This window comes from Tubulanus polymorphus, chromosome 3 (assembly GCF_964204645.1).
Source record: "Tubulanus polymorphus chromosome 3, tnTubPoly1.2, whole genome shotgun sequence".
NCBI lineage: Eukaryota > Metazoa > Nemertea > Palaeonemertea > Tubulaniformes > Tubulanidae > Tubulanus > Tubulanus polymorphus.
In genome coordinates, this window is record NC_134027.1 from 5,453,001 (window position 1) to 5,472,587 (window position 19,587).

At 38.7% G+C, this 19,587-nt stretch overlaps 4 protein-coding genes across 5 annotated transcripts; 2 read left to right on the plus strand and 2 right to left on the minus strand.

Annotated features, from left to right (window-relative positions):
• Window positions 1-219: 219 nt before the first annotated feature.
• LOC141901233 (uncharacterized) lies at window positions 220-4,884 on the plus strand. Its single transcript, XM_074788343.1, has 4 exons — window positions 220-412; window positions 1,697-1,874; window positions 3,452-3,620; window positions 4,265-4,884. The coding sequence occupies exons 2-4, from the start codon at window positions 1,749-1,751 to the stop codon at window positions 4,882-4,884; spliced, it is 915 nt and encodes a 304-aa protein (XP_074644444.1). The 5' UTR covers window positions 220-412; window positions 1,697-1,748.
• Window positions 4,885-5,512: 628 nt separating this feature from the next.
• Window positions 5,513-7,090, minus strand: LOC141900987 (dynein axonemal assembly factor 4-like). The gene has a single exon (XM_074788033.1). It carries the CDS (start codon window positions 7,017-7,019, stop codon window positions 5,835-5,837), a length of 1,185 nt encoding a protein of 394 aa, XP_074644134.1. The 5' UTR covers window positions 7,020-7,090; the 3' UTR covers window positions 5,513-5,834.
• A 588-nt stretch (window positions 7,091-7,678) lies between these two features.
• LOC141900980 (uncharacterized) lies at window positions 7,679-13,410 on the plus strand. Its single transcript, XM_074788024.1, has 7 exons — window positions 7,679-7,932; window positions 10,395-10,464; window positions 10,880-10,931; window positions 11,410-11,435; window positions 11,519-11,602; window positions 11,681-11,883; window positions 12,135-13,410. Exons 1-7 carry the CDS (start codon window positions 7,838-7,840, stop codon window positions 13,408-13,410), a joined length of 1,806 nt encoding a protein of 601 aa, XP_074644125.1. The 5' UTR covers window positions 7,679-7,837.
• On the minus strand, window positions 13,402-16,305 carry LOC141900992 (proline-serine-threonine phosphatase-interacting protein 1-like). Of its 2 annotated transcripts, none has more exons than XM_074788041.1 (12): window positions 16,160-16,305; window positions 15,978-16,078; window positions 15,813-15,887; window positions 15,521-15,662; window positions 15,378-15,440; window positions 15,187-15,291; window positions 15,049-15,094; window positions 14,880-14,959; window positions 14,594-14,692; window positions 14,421-14,517; window positions 13,875-13,976; window positions 13,402-13,745 (listed from the first exon to the last, which is right to left on the minus strand). In XM_074788041.1, exons 1-12 carry the CDS (start codon window positions 16,199-16,201, stop codon window positions 13,684-13,686), a joined length of 1,014 nt encoding a protein of 337 aa, XP_074644142.1. In that variant the 5' UTR covers window positions 16,202-16,305; the 3' UTR covers window positions 13,402-13,683. The 2 variants fall into 2 exon arrangements, with proteins under 2 accessions (XP_074644142.1, XP_074644141.1); XM_074788040.1 differs by having other exon boundaries at window positions 13,833-13,976.
• Window positions 16,306-19,587: the final 3,282 nt, after the last annotated feature.

Below are 19,587 nucleotides of genomic sequence, written 5' to 3' on the forward strand. Positions count from 1 at the left end.
ATGCATTTATCACCAGGATCATCATCATTATCATCATCAAATCAAAATTCATAATTAGAAATGTTTTTTAAGGTCTCTTAGCTGCTCAGCATTTCACCAGCCGTAAAGCAATTGGGCGTCGGAATATGAGGCATTTATATCAGCTGTTGAAAACATCTCAGAAAACGACATTAGTATCGGCACCATTAAACAAGAAACACGATGCAACTTCCATGCGCTACTTATGCGTTATATCATAGCTACAGCGTGGATTAGAACTGATTTACAACCGTCTTCGTCAACTTCAAGTATTATGTCGCGAAGGTCGGAGCACTGCTTGTTTCTAATATTCGTGCGGTGATTGGAGGCTATATCGCAGCCTCTGTCGGTTGCTCCCGGAATATCTCCTCATCGAATACCATTTTTGCAACACGTAAGTACAGTGGAAGGCTCTATTCCATTTCTATATCTTCTCTGCTATTAGTGAAACAAAGTTATGTATCGATATATTTCATGTTTGTTTATAACGAAATTATCATTCAGCAATATATTCGTGAATTAAGAATTACTTCTGTTTTGGTGAAGGCTCGTTTATCTCTAACATTCATTTTCTAAAACTTATTTTCAATTTTCAAAACCACATAGGAGTTCGTGTATAAACCGTGTGTATGAATGATTTATTTATCACTGTCGCTCGGTAAAAATTAAATGCATTTAGGTGATGTTGGTGTGACAAAGCGTGTAACGTGAAAAATCGTAAATTTTGAATCTCCTACGACTTGGCAATTGCATACGTTATCTCGTAACAGTCACACGTGTTCTACGATTCAGCGTATTTTTGCCATAAATTACCATACAATCATCATCGGTAAACCGTATAATATCATTGCGTCAATGGTAATCGGTACATTGCCATAAAAGTATATTATGATATGTGTCTTTTTAGTACCCCGATAAAACTTGATAGTGATAGCCACCATTGCCCGCGGGACTAGCTGTTATATTGCCTTGGTCCTGAATGATAAATTATTCGTTTTATGTCTCTTTTGATCAGTGGCTTAGGCTAGTAATGTTTTAGCAGTATTTCATTCTATTACGACGGTCACGTGTAGAGTACCATCACGGTTGACATGTGGATGACGTGCACTCAATTTGCGCAGATCGACAACGGAATAAACGATGAGTGTCTTTTTTTAGGTATCACGAAAAATCTGTGTTAGAATACTACGAAACGACGAAATAGAACGTTGAAATAAAATGACTCAACACAGTTGAATTCTCATCACTAATTTACAAATTTAATTCCGCTTTGAAATTCATAATTTTCTAGTCACGTTTTTATTGTTCAACCGATGAATTGAGTGAGGAAATGAATGATGTGTCTATCGATCGACATAACCGTTGTTAATATTGTTCTCGCGTATACCATAAACAATTACACCGTATGATTTTTAACTCGTACTCTATTTTTTCCACTGGAGAATAATTTTCACAAAATCATTTTTTAGGTTTTAACCAATCCCTAAAGTTATTCAATACATATTGCTGATAACGAGAAGAGTTAGTGAAATACGATAGGCCTGAACATTGCATTTTAGCATGTTTGACTGAATTCCGGAGTGACAAGGTCCGGAGTGACAATGTCTACCCACTCAGCTACATTTGGCCTCTGTGAAAACTTGTGCATATTTCATAACTTCGTCTTTTTCTGTTGCAGTTCCTGCGTCAAAATGAATGCTCAAGCCAGATCGGATTGCGTGTTGACATAAATGCCCTCTCTAAACATCGTGTTGCGGTCCCCGGTCTCTTCCATGAGGGTTTTCCGCAATAATCTACTCGGTTTGCCACCAACACGATCCGATGTACAGTATCAACCCACGTGTCAGAGCGATACTGTAAGTTCTTCTCATTTCCACATACCATTTTCAGTTGGTGCTGATTGCTTCCGGCGAACTTTACCATTCTAACCACGTAGCTCTCTCAATTCCGAAAAGGTCCTGCCAAAATACAACGCAACGCGTATTAATGGCGTTAAGCTGTCCTAATTCTTTGTGGTATATCTTAACATTGATAGAAATTTCGTCGGATTTTCTTGTCAGGTGTGACGGTCACAGCGCAAGACTGATTGCAATAACTATCATCGTTTATTCATGATATGCGAGCAACGTTGAAGAATGCAGAGGTTTCATTCCGACTGAAATGTTTTCGATCACGAAAATAGAATCAACGCTGCAACCTAAAATACTATGATTACAGATTTGGATGAATCTGCTCTTGTAAATCTTTGCAAAAGTCAAAAACCACGCTTTTTACTTTTCTTTCATGTTTGCAGATTTCTTAATATTCAAATTTATTCTATGCTACCAATCCTGCCATTGATCGACAAAGCACTACTCATACGCAATGTTGCAATTAACTTCTTTTGATTTAAGGGCACTGTAATTGGCATATGCGGCTGCGTAAAACATCAAAGTCAAACGGCGTATTTTCTCACATCTTAAAAGAGTTTTGATCGCCTTGAACAGTCGTTGATGTCGATGCCATGAAGAACACACTTTCTAATTGCCCATTCTGTTCAGGGGAGTGGTGCACCCCAGCCTTGTGTGTAAAATTAACTAAAATGATTGGGCATAGTCTCCAACGATTAGGTTTGGGCTTTTTAGTCAGATTCAATGCCTGTTTCTCATAGAAAGTAGATCACTTTAACACACACACACCAACTTATTGCATTCGTGCATGGACGCCAAGCGTGTTTGGGCATTTTTTGCAATAAAGGCTGATTTATCAGTGACAGCAAATAGGATGAATTAGGAAAAAATAGTGATAAAGTAGACAACGCTAAACAGTTTGGATAAGGGCAATGCATTAGATTCAGATTCCGGATAAGAGTTGGTACTATCAGGAGACTGAATGAATGACCAGAATTGATTTGTTGGCTTTCAAATGACCCCTCGATATTGGTGACCAAACACGACGTTCTTTGCCGCCTAGTTCATTGCCTCTTTGCCTCGTCTTGATACATTGCCTGGATTTCTTTCCGGGGAAACAATACTCAATTGAACTTCCCCCGATAGCCTTCATTAACCGATACAGAACTACGTATAATAGCAGTTCCGTTTACAATTTTCCTGTACCTCAGTTAATGCTCCCTGGATCTTTTTGCGGTGTCGGGGAGCTTTGTTGTCAGGGATGGATAATCGTCAAAGCGTTGTTACGAAGGATTTAAGATGTTCCCGCGCTGCTAGGGAGCGGAATCCCAGGAGCTACGAAGCTTTGATATTTTGTAACTGTGTTTTTATAATTTTCTTATCTACATAACCACTTCAATCATTGGTCAAATCGCGGGGATAAAAGTTGCTGAAGGAATTTGATAGACAAGAATAGTCCCAAGCGAGAGATCTTTGAGCCATTTGACACTCGGTTGCAATTGCTGTTATCGCCTGAGAAATTATTTATAATTTTCTTGTTGCAGCTCACAGACTATGAAATTGACAATAGCCGAGAAGAATATCCATCGAAGAAAGTGTTAGAGCTGGTGGCGTATACAGTGTATAAAAGGCGTCTATTATATGTCTGTCTTGCTTCCACTTTGATTTTTGCGGGAATTGTTGCCATGAGATTGACTGTAAACATCGAACCAGGTAATGCCCCCAACCCCAAACCTCCTCTGCGGTTGTATGTTTTCCTCATCATTTTGATCAAAACCTTTCATGGTGTTCTTTAACCGTACTGCTTTTATGAAAGATGAAGAGATTCCTGTGGCTTTTGTTCAAAATAATTACATTTGATCTCCAATTAAAATTCAATCGCTTTTTCACGTGAATATTATTTTGAGTAGGCCAACGACTTTGTTCTTCCGCGCTTACATCCTCGGGAACTTCAGTTTCCTCGTCAATATAGCTAAGCGTGATTAATCCAATGAAATAGCAATTCGAGTTTGCACCGGTATGATGCGTCTCCATCAAAAAAACAATGTGGAATCATGATGTCGCCTCGCAGGTTCCGTGCGTCAGTACACCATAACCACGACGTGTGTCGATTACACCCTGGAGGTAGTAATATGAAAAACGAGTTAATTTCGAAAACATGACATTCTATGTGGTTACAAACGCAAATTGATCCGGTGAACTTTCTAGCAAATTTGGAATATTCATTACCGACGATAAATTGAGTTTCCGTACTGTTTCCTTTAAGTAATAGAACGAGGTCACACGTTATTCATATTAAACACTAAAAGATTTCCCAGTATATATTCAATTTCATACGTCGTTTCTCTCTTTTTGAGATGATGATGATGATGGTTATGATGACGAAGTTGTCGAATCTGAAAGATTAACAGATGTATCTCATAAATCGAGAAACAGAACTGGAATCAATGTGACGAGAAATTCTTCTCGGTGCAATGGAACTAACGCAACGAATCTGGTTAGTGAAAATATGACTACCCAGTCATATTTACCACGGAGAATCAATTCTTCAATTGATCATACGCCATCTGCATCAGGGAAAACGCAACGACCGACTTCACAACCGGAGTTGGATCTCAACGGAACAGCTTTTCCCGAGAGTTCTTCATATGAACGCGGACGGAACGACAACAGCCTGGATGGAACTATGAGTCTAAACGGAACTAGATCATCAGACATAAACATCACTCGAAATGCGAGTATCAGTATATCAACTTTGAATCGCAAAAGTAAAACAGGCGATATAGAAAGTAACAATGTGGAAAAAGACAAACGTTTTTCAAAATCGAATAATTTAACAAACACTGCTACAGATACAAAGGACATTTTTCAACCAGGTAGTAATTTGGTGTCTAGACAAACAAACTCTACGATCAGATTGTCGAAAAAGCGTAAACCGAAACAAAAAGAAAATGAAATCGCTCGTCATCGAAACTAGATTTGAAACTCTGTTGTAACTGTTTACATGTATCTTGTTTTTGAAATGTAAAATAAATCGCCTTGTTTGTCACAAGTTAATGGTGGTGGCATAGATTTGTAAGTATTAGGTGTAAAACACTTAAGAACCTTTCATTAAAGGGAAATTCTCTCAATGTACGCGCAATGTACTTTGATGATAAAGTGTGTGTTTTAAATAGGAGTGGACTGAGATTTGGTGGAGAATTGCTTGTTTTTGGGTATGTAATCGCAAAAATCTAATTGCTGTTAGTTTTCGTTGTACCATACTCCTAGTGAAGAATTTTTGTAAATTTCATGTCTGATCATCACCGAGCATAAACGCGTTCGTCCCTGTTGACATCGTTTAATATTCAATTAGCCAATAATTATTTCCCTACGAATACTGAAAATTCGACCCCCTGAGCTCAGAAGTGCTTCAGAAAAATTGAAACGTTGAATTATTGAATCGGCATCTGCGTAGGGCGTCGTGAATAGGGCGTCTGCATAATATATAGAATATCGTCAATCTAGAACCAAAGCCCACGTTACGCGTATAATAAGAGACTCATAAATAATTGAATTGAAGAAATGATTACAAAAGTATTCTTTATTAAAGGTTTTACAGTGAACTTCGTTAATACATTAATACATTGTAGTCTACGTCATTCCTCTATGAATTATAGAAATACACGTTCACACTAACAGATGGACACGTATAGGCACATTACGTGGAACCTTTTAACGATATGCGAACTTGTAAGTTTTATCGGGTACATAAATGCAGGATCATTGAGAAGTGCGCAGCGTGCATGTCTAGAAAGTCATTTTTCACAGAGATCGCAATTCAGATCGAACAGAGTCGCTTAGTAGTCAATTCAGTTTTTTTTAATACTTTTGACATGATTTTCGCGATATCTTCAAATAAACATCATTTTTTCTATGCGAACGAGTTCATTGTGCTTCGATATTCGAACCTTGAATAACTACCCTTATATTATCCATGTCCTTAATAATTTGTTGATTATTCGGATCAATCTTTAAAGCTGCGTCATAGTCCATCAAACCCTCGACGTATAGTCCGAGTTGGCAAAGCGCAGTTCCTCGACGAACGTGAACTTTTAAGCGACTAGCGGCATTGAGCTGAACTGCAGGTGTAAGTAGTTCTAATGCTCTGGAAGCATCTTCGATACATTTCATAAGATTACCGAGTTTCAAGTGACAAGCCGCTCGATTTGAATGCAATGATGGTAAATTTGGTGACAGTTGAATAGCGTGAGTGTATGCATTCACTGCACCTAAAAGATTTCCAGATTTGAATAAACTATTTCCTTTATCTTGCAACCAAATCGGATCATTTTCTTCTTCCGTGAAATCGCCATCACCTATTGCTTTAGATGCTGCTTGCCTCCGATCGGCTTGCTTCTTCAACCATTCATCTTCTTGATCCTTTTGTGATTCTCTTGCCGCTGTCGGAAACACCCTCGGTGTGAAGGCAACTCCTATTTTTCCAATCTCACGAACCGGTTCTTGGTTAACAGCTTCAACTGTTTTTCTCTTCTTTCCAGCAACACGAGTATCGTCTATCTTCTGGTTCTCTTGTAACAAAATTTTCTTGGCTTCTAATGCTTGAAGTCGTCGTTCTTGCTTCCATTTCTCTAAATCTCGCATTGCTTCTGCTTTTTCGTTTTCTTTCTGTTTCTCGATTCTCTCTCTTTCTTCTTGGTCGATTCTCATCGCCTGTTGAACCAACAACTTTTCTCTTTCCCTCTTCTTTTCCGATTTCTCCTTCTCTTGTATTTCTGCTCGTTCATGAGCTCTCCTAACAGCTTCCTCCCTGATAGTCTTCATGAGCTCTTTATCAGCGGATTTTGGTGAATGTAACTGATCCCAGTGACCAGGAACACATTTTTTCAAACGAAATGTAACCAGACCGTTTTCAATAGTCGCTGAGCTTTGATTATCATCGATAGATCCAAACAGCATGCATTCAAAAATATAAGGCGGGTTGTTCACTTTGACGTAATTCACTGATGACATGACATCTATTTTCGCTGTCTTCGCCCCTTTCAGAGGAACAGTAATAACGACAGTCGTGTCGCTGTCTTCCCACGAATAATCTTCCACGGACAAAGGCATCGTGCCGGCTCAAAGCAGCAGCAGTGTAAAAGACTCGTAGAGAAACTGGAGCGCGCTAGGCCTCTATATACCTGACGCTGTCGCACGATAATGCACTACGTAAATGGCGACGAACACCGGTGAATGTCGAGTCCCGCGTACACGGTGAATATAAAACCGTTAACCCAATTCAGCGAGTTTACGATTGTCACCATAGAGATATATAACAAACAACAGAAACAGTCTTACAGTCTACGCACGTTATTGAAAATTGAAACAATTTTATTGATAAAATCCGCATTTTTTCGGATGTGACTCAACAATAAGACATATTTGGTATTTGTTATCAGGATACGAAGCAATTTTAATTCATAATTCAATTCAAAACAAACCACGAACGTATTCGTACGATATGAAAATATTTTTAAATGATTTCTTCCATATAAAAAAATCTTCATTACATTTATTTTTCTTTCATAAATGCATCAAAATCTAAGACTAGCGATGTTTCTTTTCAATACGTTTACCGGTAATTAAGAATCACATTTCATGGATTCGTTGATCGGTTTCTCCATAAAAATGAATGAACTAATTGGTGGTTTAACCTGCACAGTCACTACGCACCTGCCAAACAGTTTTTCAGTGTAATGGTTTTATGGCAAAGCTAACACACAGCACGTACCGTCTCAACAAATAGCATTATGATCTTGGCAATAAAATGTCGCGGTAAGGCGCTTTGTCGCTATATAAGTACAGAAACTTACAGGATCAACCGGGGTTCATCGTGCAATAATCATACCAGAGTGAAAGCTAATATTTATTGAAACTCACCAAAGACGATGATGGATACAGAACGGTTTGATGTCAATATACTGACTCTAGTTTATGGCCAATACTGGCCCGCAAATATACCAACCGAATACAAGCTTAACAGGTACGTTGAAGTAGATAAAAACGGCATTATATATTTTTGTAGCATTATATCTAAAAATCACTGGCAAATATAGACATACCTTCCGTTAAGTCGGTAAAACAAAAGAACTGTCCATTTCCAATTCCAAAATCGGAAAGTAATTAACAGGTGTGGGAACGGTTTTCAATCAGAGTCATTACGACATAATTCTACTGACCTCGAGTAGGTTTGATAACAGAGTGCCATTTTTAAGATAAAAACAAATAATAAGCAATGGAAATAGTTTGTACCAAGCAGGTGGCCTTGTAAGTAACATTAATCAACGTGGATTTGCAAAGCAGTTATGTATGAATTTATATCCTGTAGCTTCAGTATTTGATACACCGTCGCTTTCTCAAAGGGATTTCTCACGCTTTGCTTTGACTTTTACTGTATTGCTGAATTAACGCAGTACCGTGTCGTAATTGTAGTCTGTATTAATTAGGTGACGTTATAATTTGAAATGTTTCCTTTCTCACGACGAGATCTTGCGTTTGTTGACTCAGAATGAATGCGACCTGCTCATTATAACAGGAGTACTAGTCCTTTTATATATAACAGTCATTGAATATTAATGTGTGTTACCGTCGTATCCTTCAAATTCGTGGAAAGTGGGAAAGTGTACATTTCATTTGCTGGAAGTAAAAACCTTGTTTAACACGTAAAGAATAAATATATAAGATAATGGCCCATAGGCAAGACTAATATATACACATGGTTATGCTAAATTAAACAAAGGTCAGCTTTGAGGTCAAGACATTAACAAATTTGCTCTTATGAAAATATGGACCGCTATGTCGTTGAATATGACCAGCTTAAATCATAACGACGACATTTGATGGACCAACACTTTCCCTGGGCAATTAACAGAAATTATTGTTGCAGAATCTGTAGGCGTTGAATAATTTATTGGAAATCTAAACGCTCGATGTCGTAATGTCAGCATCATCATCATCTGATTAACAATTTGATAACGAGCTGATCAATCACTGTGGTAGATATAAACTTTTCAGCCATTAGCCGAAAAGGCATTTAGTTGTTTTTGTGCGTGACGCAAGACTGTCTCGTTGACGACGGCATCGAACTCGGCAGGGTGGCTTAATAAATTAATCAAGAAACTCAAATAAGCGTGTGATACACAAATATTGTCTTGCGCTGGATGTTGTCACAATGGACGACGTAGCTTGCGTGCGATGAACATTTTCTTTAAGAGATATTGATTCCAACCAAGCAAGGAATATTCTGTGTTCGTTTTAACGCGAGAAATATATTGAACTGAATTAGTATAAGCGCCTTGAAACATTCGATTAAGATATACGTGTATAAAATCTCTTCCTATCGGCTGAAGTAGAATCAAATAAAGGGTCAAGTTCATGGCCCCAATTCGTCATTCTCAGATTGAAATCAACTGAGATTCTTTCGGCAAGGACATCTATTGACGATGCTCATTAGCATAATTTCTGTTCGAGATCGTGAGAAAAAAGATCTGGTCTATATATGTTGAATGGTATAGATAGTAATTTGGTTCATATTTTCCAATTATTAGTATTATCGACGGTTACACGCGATGTGTGCGCAATGGTACACGTAATTTACTTAAGTAGGTACTTTTTTGGGCATTCAGAATCAGTGGAGCATCGCAAATTCATTAAAACCGCTTTACTTTTCTTTATCGTCGCGCACGCAATACGTGAATTATTGAACTAAAAACGAATAGCAGATCGAGATTCTAATAATTGATTTCTCGATATATCCTAATTTCGGACGTTTTAATCTTATTTATTCACTTTGTTAATTCACGCTGAATGTCGCGCACTTGTTTGCATTGTTCGCCATTTTCGTGCACAGCTACGCAATTCGCAACGAGCAGATATGTGGACTTTCCGTACAAAATAACGATCACGAAACGCACAGTACCAGTCTACAGGAATAAATCAAGCTATTAAAAACACATGAGCTCGTTCTTTGTTTGAAATATTGACTATGAAATTGCTTTTCGCTCAAACCAGTAGAAGCGAAGAATTATTCTCAAATTAAGGCTGTAATTGATTAGATATGCGGTAATTTTATCGCAGCTGATCGATGTATTCACGGCAGGTTGACCAATATTATTGTTGCTTCCAACGATACATATTGTGCGCGACTATTTGATGATTTTATCGGACAACGCGAACGATGTATGAGGTTATGCTGCAGTATCACTCATTACAGTGTTATATAATTAGGTAGTGGCGCAAAATGTTAAGAACTGAAAGCGTGAAACTTGGGAATATAATTGATGTGAAAAGGTAACCATGATCGAGTATATACCACGTGACGACATTCCGTGGAAATGTGCACTGATTTCCTCTTACGCGTATTTTGATAGATATATATTTCTTTTGTTAGTCATTAGGGAAACGATTCATTTGATTCATTACTCATTTTTATTGATGTTTTTCTAGAATAACACCGTGTTCTCGGCCGCCAGTTGTCAAACTCGATGCTTGGACTAAAACTGATTCGGGGCCTAGGGTGAGTTTCGATGTTAATGAAATTCTAATATATAATATTGCTTAATCTCTACTAATCTACATTTTCAACATCATGATTTTGACTATTTTCTATATTGTAAATAAATTAGCGTGTCTTGAATGAGTCTTGAATGGAGACGAATGCTCATTGACGATCACAGTTCTTTTCTTTTACGTGCATATCGATCATACATTTGCGTCGCTTTTGGAATTATACTGTTAAATGGAAATGAATTTGAAATGACACACGCGATTTGTGTCGATTGTTTAAATGATTTAGAGTAAAATTAAGATGCAATCAATTTATCATTAAGTACAAAATGTGTGCCGAGTCATCATCATTAATCAATTCAATTCAAGAAATGTAATCTGATCGTGTTTGACAATGTCACTTGGTGTGTGTATACTTATTTCAGCCGCCTTCAAAAGATCGGGGAGGGATCTATGTGCCGGAGAAATATTCACAAGGTATGTGTATTATATTCCGTAAATGCAATCCATTTATTTCATTTGAAAATATTGCTAGAATAGCGAATTTGAAAATCAAAGACGTTTACTGTTATAATGATGATTCTTTAGTATAGTGTAAGCAGTACCAGTGAACATAACATTATATAACAGCCATATCTAACATCATTGATTTACACCAAGAGACATAAGACGAAAAATTCCATTTCCAAACTAGTAAAATCGCGTATTGTGCTGAATCTCGTCCGTTATGTCAGACATTAAATACGAAATCGGTAGAAACAGGAAGTAGAAATGTTCAGCCTAATGGAGTCGCTATTATTGAAAGCCACGTTAATAACCGTTCAAATATAATCCTAACGATCTACGCAAGGAAGCAAGCAATGCGGTCGCAAAATATCTCAACCGCGTCGACCTCTTTTATCACATGTATTTGCTGAAAAGCATTCTTAGTTCTGAAAGCAGTTCTTTTTTTCAGATATGGATTCATGCAAATTAACGAAGGTAAAGATTGTGTTTTCTCGTGGCTCGCTTAACATGTTGTCTGAGTAGAAGGCTAATTGAAACTTTAATTTTTCACTCTTAAGTCACAATTTAGGAAACTTGCAGACCAGGTACGCGAGGTACATATAGGCTATCCCGGTAGAATTCGCACTTCCACCAGTTTTAGGGTAAATAACATTCTTTAAGCTTACCTTCCCTGATAACGATTTTAATATACACGTATCTTACCAATTTCTTTTTTTAAGAATCTGCGATCAGCCCCGACAAAAAATGACAATCAACCAATACTTTATCGTAGTCAATTGGCGGAAAGTATGAAAGTATTCCAAAAGAAAACGTGGAATCCTCATGATTCGACTACAGAAACAAGAAGATTTAGACGCGAACCACTACATGTAAGATGTAAACCAATAATGGGTTCTAATCCCTGGCAAACAGAGACCAAAACGTAAGTATAACAAGACCGGGGTTGCGTGATAGATTTAAACAGTCAACTTTTACAGTAGACTCACACTCACTTATTCGGATTACTATAGGGACTGCCGAAATTTCTCCGAATTAAGTAAAATCTGAATTATGAACGAAAGTTTACATGGTTGACGACGTACTGATATAAAGGTTCACTTGGAAGGCAAAGAACAGTTATGAGCCAGAAATATATGCTGAAACGATTTTTCTATCATGGCATTCACATTGTAGGTTGAATACATCAAAGTATGTTTATGAGCCAAGACAGCGTCCGAGTTCAAGTCCGGCTAAGATGCGCGATAACCAGACAGGCGAATTCGATTCACTATCGACATCTAACATATACAGTATAGCAGCCTGCGACATCATCGATAGCGGCTTTGGAGATATAACCGACAATGGGGACAAAGCAATATCCGAATCAGATATGTCGGACGATGAAAACATCCCTGAACCATCGGTCGACGAAAGCCGATGTGCGCCAGATTTATACCTGCGTCCGGAGAACATGCAGGCTGTTTATTCGGCTGAGCATCCACGAGATTATCTCAAGTACGATTTCGACGCATCTCGCGTGCTCTTACCTTCGTACGAATTCGAATACGCCGGCCCTATCGAGTTCAAACACGTCGATTTTAATGATTTGAGTAAATTCGACAAAGACTGGCGCGAAATGACGAAGAGACGACCGGCGAATGTCGCTGACGAGGCGATGATAGATCGATTTATACAATTGGAAAGACTTCAAACAAAAACAATCGAGTGGGAAATATCGAAGAAAGAAAAGGCTCGAGCCGCCATTCGTCACAAAATGGCACTATCACAGATACTGAAATCGCAAGGACGACGAGCCCAAAGTGCTAGAAGTCGCGATAGAAAATGTTGCGGAAACTGTTTACAGCCTGCATGTACAGGAGACTGCCCGACAAAGAAAGCAGCCCAGCATATTTGTATTCAATGTCGGCAGCCGTATTGCAATGGGCGATGTGCGCAATCATCCACCGCGTATACCGACCACACTCGACAAACTCCGATCGGCTCCGACGACGATGATGTACGCTCCAAACCACCAACTCGCCCTCAATCGTGCAACGCCTGTCAGAATCGCACTAGCCGCGGTAAACTTATCAACGCAAATAACATTATAATGGGCAGACCGAGATCTAGTCACGCTACATACTCAAGCGGCGGGCGATGTGCAAAAATCGGAAAAGATCTGCGTCCTCGTTCAGGGATTCAGGTTGACGATGATCTGAGTAAACAATTTGATAAACTCGGTGTTGATCAACACAGTCGCCCGAGCACTGCTAAACGTACCAAGATCAAAGGTCGCTCGGCGGTGATACCCGGTAAAGCGTTTCATTCTCAGAGACATAATTCGCTAACGACTACGAGAAAGATTCGAATCAAATCAGCACCGCCGAGACTTAAACGTGCGCGCGCTGTTACGAAAAGATCTCAATCAGCTAAGACGGAAACTTTAAACGAAACGATGCAATATAACTAATCTTTTAATTCTCGATAAATCTTGAGACGAGAAATACGAAACAACACACATAGAATAGGCCGGCTTCACTCCATTACAAGTATGACCCATTTCCCATGATTTCTAACAACTTCTCGATTATAACATACTCTTGATTGATCTCATGTAAAAATATCTGTCTTACAACATATTCCCGAAAAATCTATGAATATAGACGTATTCTGGTTTTAATAAATCTGTTGTCTTTATCTATATCTTGGTCTCCATTTGGTCGAAATGTGATCTCCTCTGTATTCAATCGTCGTCGAATTCTTTATCGCTGTAATCATCGGCCCCTTCGTCGTGGTTGTAATGATCTGTAACAAGTTTAAAAAAGCATATTATACGCAATTTCATTCACCTGAACTCTTACAGTATCGACGCTTGATCACGATAGATAATACCTGCTAAGCTAAAGCTGGACACAGAAGTAGATGGCGAATTACCTAACGGTCGATTTGAGAACGCTGAAATTTGTCCACTTGCAGAAAGCTTTCGTTGCGTTTTACTCGTTGCGGCGTGATGGTACGACTCGTATATCACCGGCGCTGTTGAATATAACATCTGATTTGATTAATCAAGACTCTGATTAATCATCAATTCACCAATTTTATACGCGTGTAGCTTCGTGTAGCATGACTGACATTATCAAAAATCAACAGATTTTTACCAGTAAAAACAGACGTCATGGATTTACCAGGGGCGGATTTGGGGGTTGGTCTTGGAGCCCTGCATTCTCATGGGTCACGGGCCCCTGCCTGCCCAATCGGTGTCAAATTGTTTAAAAAAGCTGTAAATTTGACACTCATACTCTTAGAAATTGCACTCTTTCGGATGTGTATCTTTGAAAATATGTAGAACCGAGAGCGGATCTACACGGAACCTCAGCTAACTGGGCTACTTTGTCTTAAAGTTGCATTTTCTTGTCTTCTGGACCCTTGTCTTCCAATTCTCCTAGACCCGCCCCTGTTATACGATGTAAACTGAATTACCTGGTCGATCAGTTCCGGTCATACTTTTCTGAATAAATTCGCTGATATCATCTTGTATAATACACGATTCAAGACTAATACGAACCTTTTCGTAGTCCTTGCAAAACAAAAGAAATCCCAAAAATTACAATATGATTTTTCAAACATGAACACATGACAAGTCGAACACCTACATTGTCTAACATGACACACATCTGTGAACAGATATTCGTATGAGCCCAGATCTCATTTCTTAAAAACATAATTCGTTCCTCTTCAATCTTCTGAAACGCCTAGAATATACACAAAGTGGGATCGATGCCTGTGAAGAGGTGACCAGTTGCTCAAGTTTGGTTAGAGTAAACCTGTGAAAAGGTCAACTGGTCCCTGGACGTTAAGTCAGTGTTGGATTAAAAATCACATGAGAGGAAGGATAGGTATGAGCAGCGTATTCTGAATGTAACTTCATTTGTTTCTCACCTCGCAGGCGTATTCCATGTCAACCTCCCAAGTTTGTCGAGCAACTTCAAGATGCTGGATAGATTTGGCGTACGTTTCATCTAGAAATCAAATCAGCCTTGGGAATAAATTTCATGCATATACACGGATATCTTACGAGGACATATGGATGCAAGTCCTTGACACCTACCGCACTGTTTTGCCTGTTGCTTAGATTTTTGTTCTTTTACGTTGGCCTAGATATTTCAAACGAAATTTAAGGTCTTTTGATTATGAGTTTGCGTCTAAATATTGGTGAGACTTAAGTGAAACAAAGTATAAAGACTACCTTATCCAGTTCTTTCTTTTGAGTGGAACTACTCTGTCGAAGCATGTTGGCATTTCGTTCCGCCGTGTCCGCTTCTTTACATTTTATTTCATACTGCTTTTTTGCCTTCAAGTTGATAAGAGTTTTCAATTTGATTAAATGATAATCCAGAAATATTTTCACATTCCCCTATGTATTATTTTTTTTCTTACCATTAATGTCTTTTTGTGCAAAGCCTTCTTTTTGTTATGGGCCTTTCCAACTTTATCTTCTTCCTAAGGGTAAATTCAAGGTTTCGATCAGTAAATACCAATATATATATGTGCTATCAAAATAATCTTTTACTATAACCCACACTTTGGCGCTCGGTCCTTTGTCTTTCGGCAAGTTTGTTTACTCTACTAATTTCTTCATCCAATGCTTTTTCAATTTCAAAATGGCAATGTGCAATATCTTCTAAACAATCCTTTAGAGCTTCCCACGAGTTTCTAAGAGTACTGTAATTAAAAGAGTATAAGTAACGTTCGGTTACAAACCCTTTACCGATAAGAAGCACATTATCAAAATTCCAATAGTGACCGAAGAATAGTTGATATACAAGTTTTTGTATGTCTGGTTGGGTATTTTGATTCATATAAGGTACAAACCCTAATTCCTGTTTCCCGCCCATGGATCCAACAAGCTTCATCATTGATTTTGCGTATTCATCCTCAATCTTCTTTCTATTGAACAAACATGTCAGAAGAAAGGCTATCAGAAAAGATTTTGGATACGTCATTTAGGCCAAATGAAATATTGCTATATACTTATACCTCTGCTTCAAATAATCCTCGAAATCTTTCAATGTTTTATTTCCATCCTTTAGGCGAGTGCTCAGGGCCTCAATCCCGGCAGTACTGCAGAAGTCAGTCCCCTAATACAAATTTTGCTATTATTTTCTATTTTCTGGTTGTTGACAACAGAACATGATTTCAGTGGAAGCTTTTTTACGTACCCAAAATGAGTCAACTAATCTTGTGCAATGTAGCGAAGCCATACTCTATGTTACCTGCTTGTATTGGGGCTCCCGAAATTTCAATAAGAGATATATAGACCTGTTCCTATACAAAGAAAAACTTCCGGGAAGTAAATTAGCATTCGTTGATACATGACACTACAAACAGGAAGTGAAATCAAGATTGAATCTCTTATGTAGGTCATAATTTCACTCAGATTTAAGGGTATCTATTTTTACTTCAAAAGTAAATATGCCTATGTGTGTTTATCTATTTTCTTAATTTGAAAATCGAAAGAATTGTTCTTTAATTCGAAAATATGGCCCCAGGACGGCAGTGTTCGGGCCCGTAGTTGGGGGGGGGGGGGTAATCCTAATAGCGGAACCTAATAACGATATTCGTTCCGAAAATATTGCCGGACGCACGAGCGCCGTAAGTGAAGGGGGTAAGGGGTCCTTCCCCAGATTTTGAAATTCATACGCCTGGAGATGCGTTTTTCTTGGACGCAACTCCAGAACTCACTACGGGCCTGCATTGTTTCATGTTTTGGGATGTATTAATGATTTAATGAAAAAGATTTTGATTCTCTGATGAGAATTATTTCAATTGATAAACAAAGTTTCTGACTAAAATAGGTTAAATTTCATTAAAAGAAGTACCTGAAATCAATTTTTCAAATTAATAAATCATTTAATCTATTTTCCTTATGTGCCCGGAACGCTTCCGTAGTGAATAATGAACAGTTATGTGTCCAGTTGATTTTAAAGGGTGCCTTTTGGGTCCAGTTTTCTTTCAGAAAAGGGTCATTATCACTGAGTATGAACCTAGCGAGAGTAACTTTAGTGAAGTCCATGGAAACCAATTACAACAATATGACCAGTTTTCATTAGATGGACATAAAGTGCGCTGAGAAAATATTTTGTAGGTTGAATTTTTTCAATCGCTCTACAAAGTTAGCCGCATACCCTTAGGAGTCACAAATGAAGCTACATTGATCTACGTGATGTTTCTTTTCTTCGCTGTCGTCACTCTCGTATTAGATATTAGCTGTGGTAAGTCTCAGGTGAAAGTCTTATTCACTGCGATTGCATCGCCATTTCAGAATTTTCAAATTCTTACCTCTCTCGTTCTTGGGCTATACATTGAGAGCTAACCCAGCTTTACTCATGCACATTCTAGGAGCATACGATCATCGTGTGGCCAAATGGACTCTTGACACCACCTCAGCAACATTGGACGTAACAGGGAATGGCAACAACCCATCAGAGGATTCCTATACTTTTGTTCAAGGCCTCAATTATGATGGCAATGAAGGATTCTTATCGACATTCGATGGATCCAGCCATAAGATCCGCTTTTCTAAAGAGGACACATCACTTGATATAAAAAACAAACTGTTTGGTTTCACCATCACAGCTTACATACGACCAACACAAGTCGCGGCTATGCCTATTTTCGAATGGTACCAAGGGATGTATATTTGGCTGTCTAATAACATGCATATTCAAATTAGTCTAGATCACAATACTTTAGATATATCTGACCAAACGGACCCAGTACCTACGAATACATGGACGTTCGTGGCTGTAACGCACGAACCAACTATTGGCCACCTCAGTGTATCTGTACAAGGTTCAAAATACGAAGCCAAAAATGTGATTTCATTTTCAAATACATCGGGTGATTTCTACATCGGTCATCGACCGGCTGGCTCGGATCCCGGTAGCCCAAATTACTTTGCTGGACAAATTGGATGCATTAGCATACATGACAAGGGGCTGACTGATTCAGAAGTAGAGGCGGCTCGACTACGCTGCATTGGGCACCTCGGTTAGTAAAAATGACTCGTTATAATTTCTATATTTAACAATAGAATAGTGTTTTAATGGCACTGTTTGCACAGATTCGTTTCAGTCTCCAAAACTGTATTTACGCCTGGATGCAACGTTTGGAACGAATGATTTATCGAGGAACAGAATCCCGATCACTGACGTCAATGTGCCTTTTCAATTAAGCAGTGGCATTGGACCAAACGACTTACCAGGATTCTCCAGTTTCCAGTCGGTAACCGGAAATTCAGTTTTCTACATAAATTCAGCCGACCCCAGTGGACCACTAAATTTACAAGGGAAATCATTCACAATCATGGCCTACATCAAACCCACGTTAACCAACTATCAGGTTTTGTGGGGATGGGTGACTGGTAAGCCAATTATTGCATGTTAATATAAGCCTATCTAATAGTATCAAATGAATAACATGCTTGTTTTGTCCTTTAATCTAATTATCTAGGAGCACGCTTAGGTGTCATAAATAATAAATTCTATGCCACGTTCGTTGGTAGTAATTACTACAGCACCGAACTTGTACAGAACGCTTGGAATTTCGTTGCCACCTCTTACAACTTAGCCACAGGTTCACTGAAAATGTATGCGAATGATTCGGTAACTTCGGCAAGTGTTCCGTCATTGACACCTGATACCACTGGTAATATATTGATAGGTGCCATTGTATCGTGGTACCAGTATCAGTACAGAGGCAATGTAGCCTGCATGTCTTTATTCGAGAAGGAACTCACAAAAATACAAATGGACGCAATTAATGCAGTATTTTGCAAAGGCGACAGCGGTTAGTAAACCTGCCTTCTATGGAGACGTGCAGTCATTTAGAAACATATAGGACCTCAAGCTTATCCTTGTGCTTTTTATCTCAAGCAGAACCGACAATGGCACCTGTTGCTATGTGGCGATTTGATAAACTATTCGGTACAGCAGACGTGGCCGGCGGCGTACTAGGCGGTACACCACACGGTGACCCATCAGTATTCCATGGAAAAGGACCTCGCAATCAAATTTCATTTTACAGCTACGAATTCGATGGTACTGGTGATTACATGGTGGTATGTGAGTCAGAGCAAAGCCTTCTATCCAGAATATGAACGTGTACTAAAGTTAATTCATCGATAATGCCACCTAGTTTTGAATTTCAGATTCCCAATAATGGACAACTCGATTTCGGAATGCGAGACTTTACTTGGACAGTTTATTTCAAGATGCAGAGTCGCAAGTACCATACGCTACTTTTATACGATGAGTTAGTTTTGAAGATTACGATGCATATGAACGGAGTTCAACAAAACGTTTGGAGTAGATTCGATTCGGGTGTTTATCAGCACCCTACACCATCACCGCTTCATCAGTGGACCTCTCTCATAGTTTCATATGACTACTCGGCCGGTTCGTCTGTTCAAATGGCTCGACTGAACGTAATTTTCAACAACAACAAAAAATGAATGCAACCATATATGATTTAACTGGTATCTCATTTTAGGTAAACTGAAATTGTGGATGGATGGACAAGCTCATGAATTTAACATCGGCACAAAAAATATGACGATGTCTCAAGATTTGATAATTGGTCGGACGTC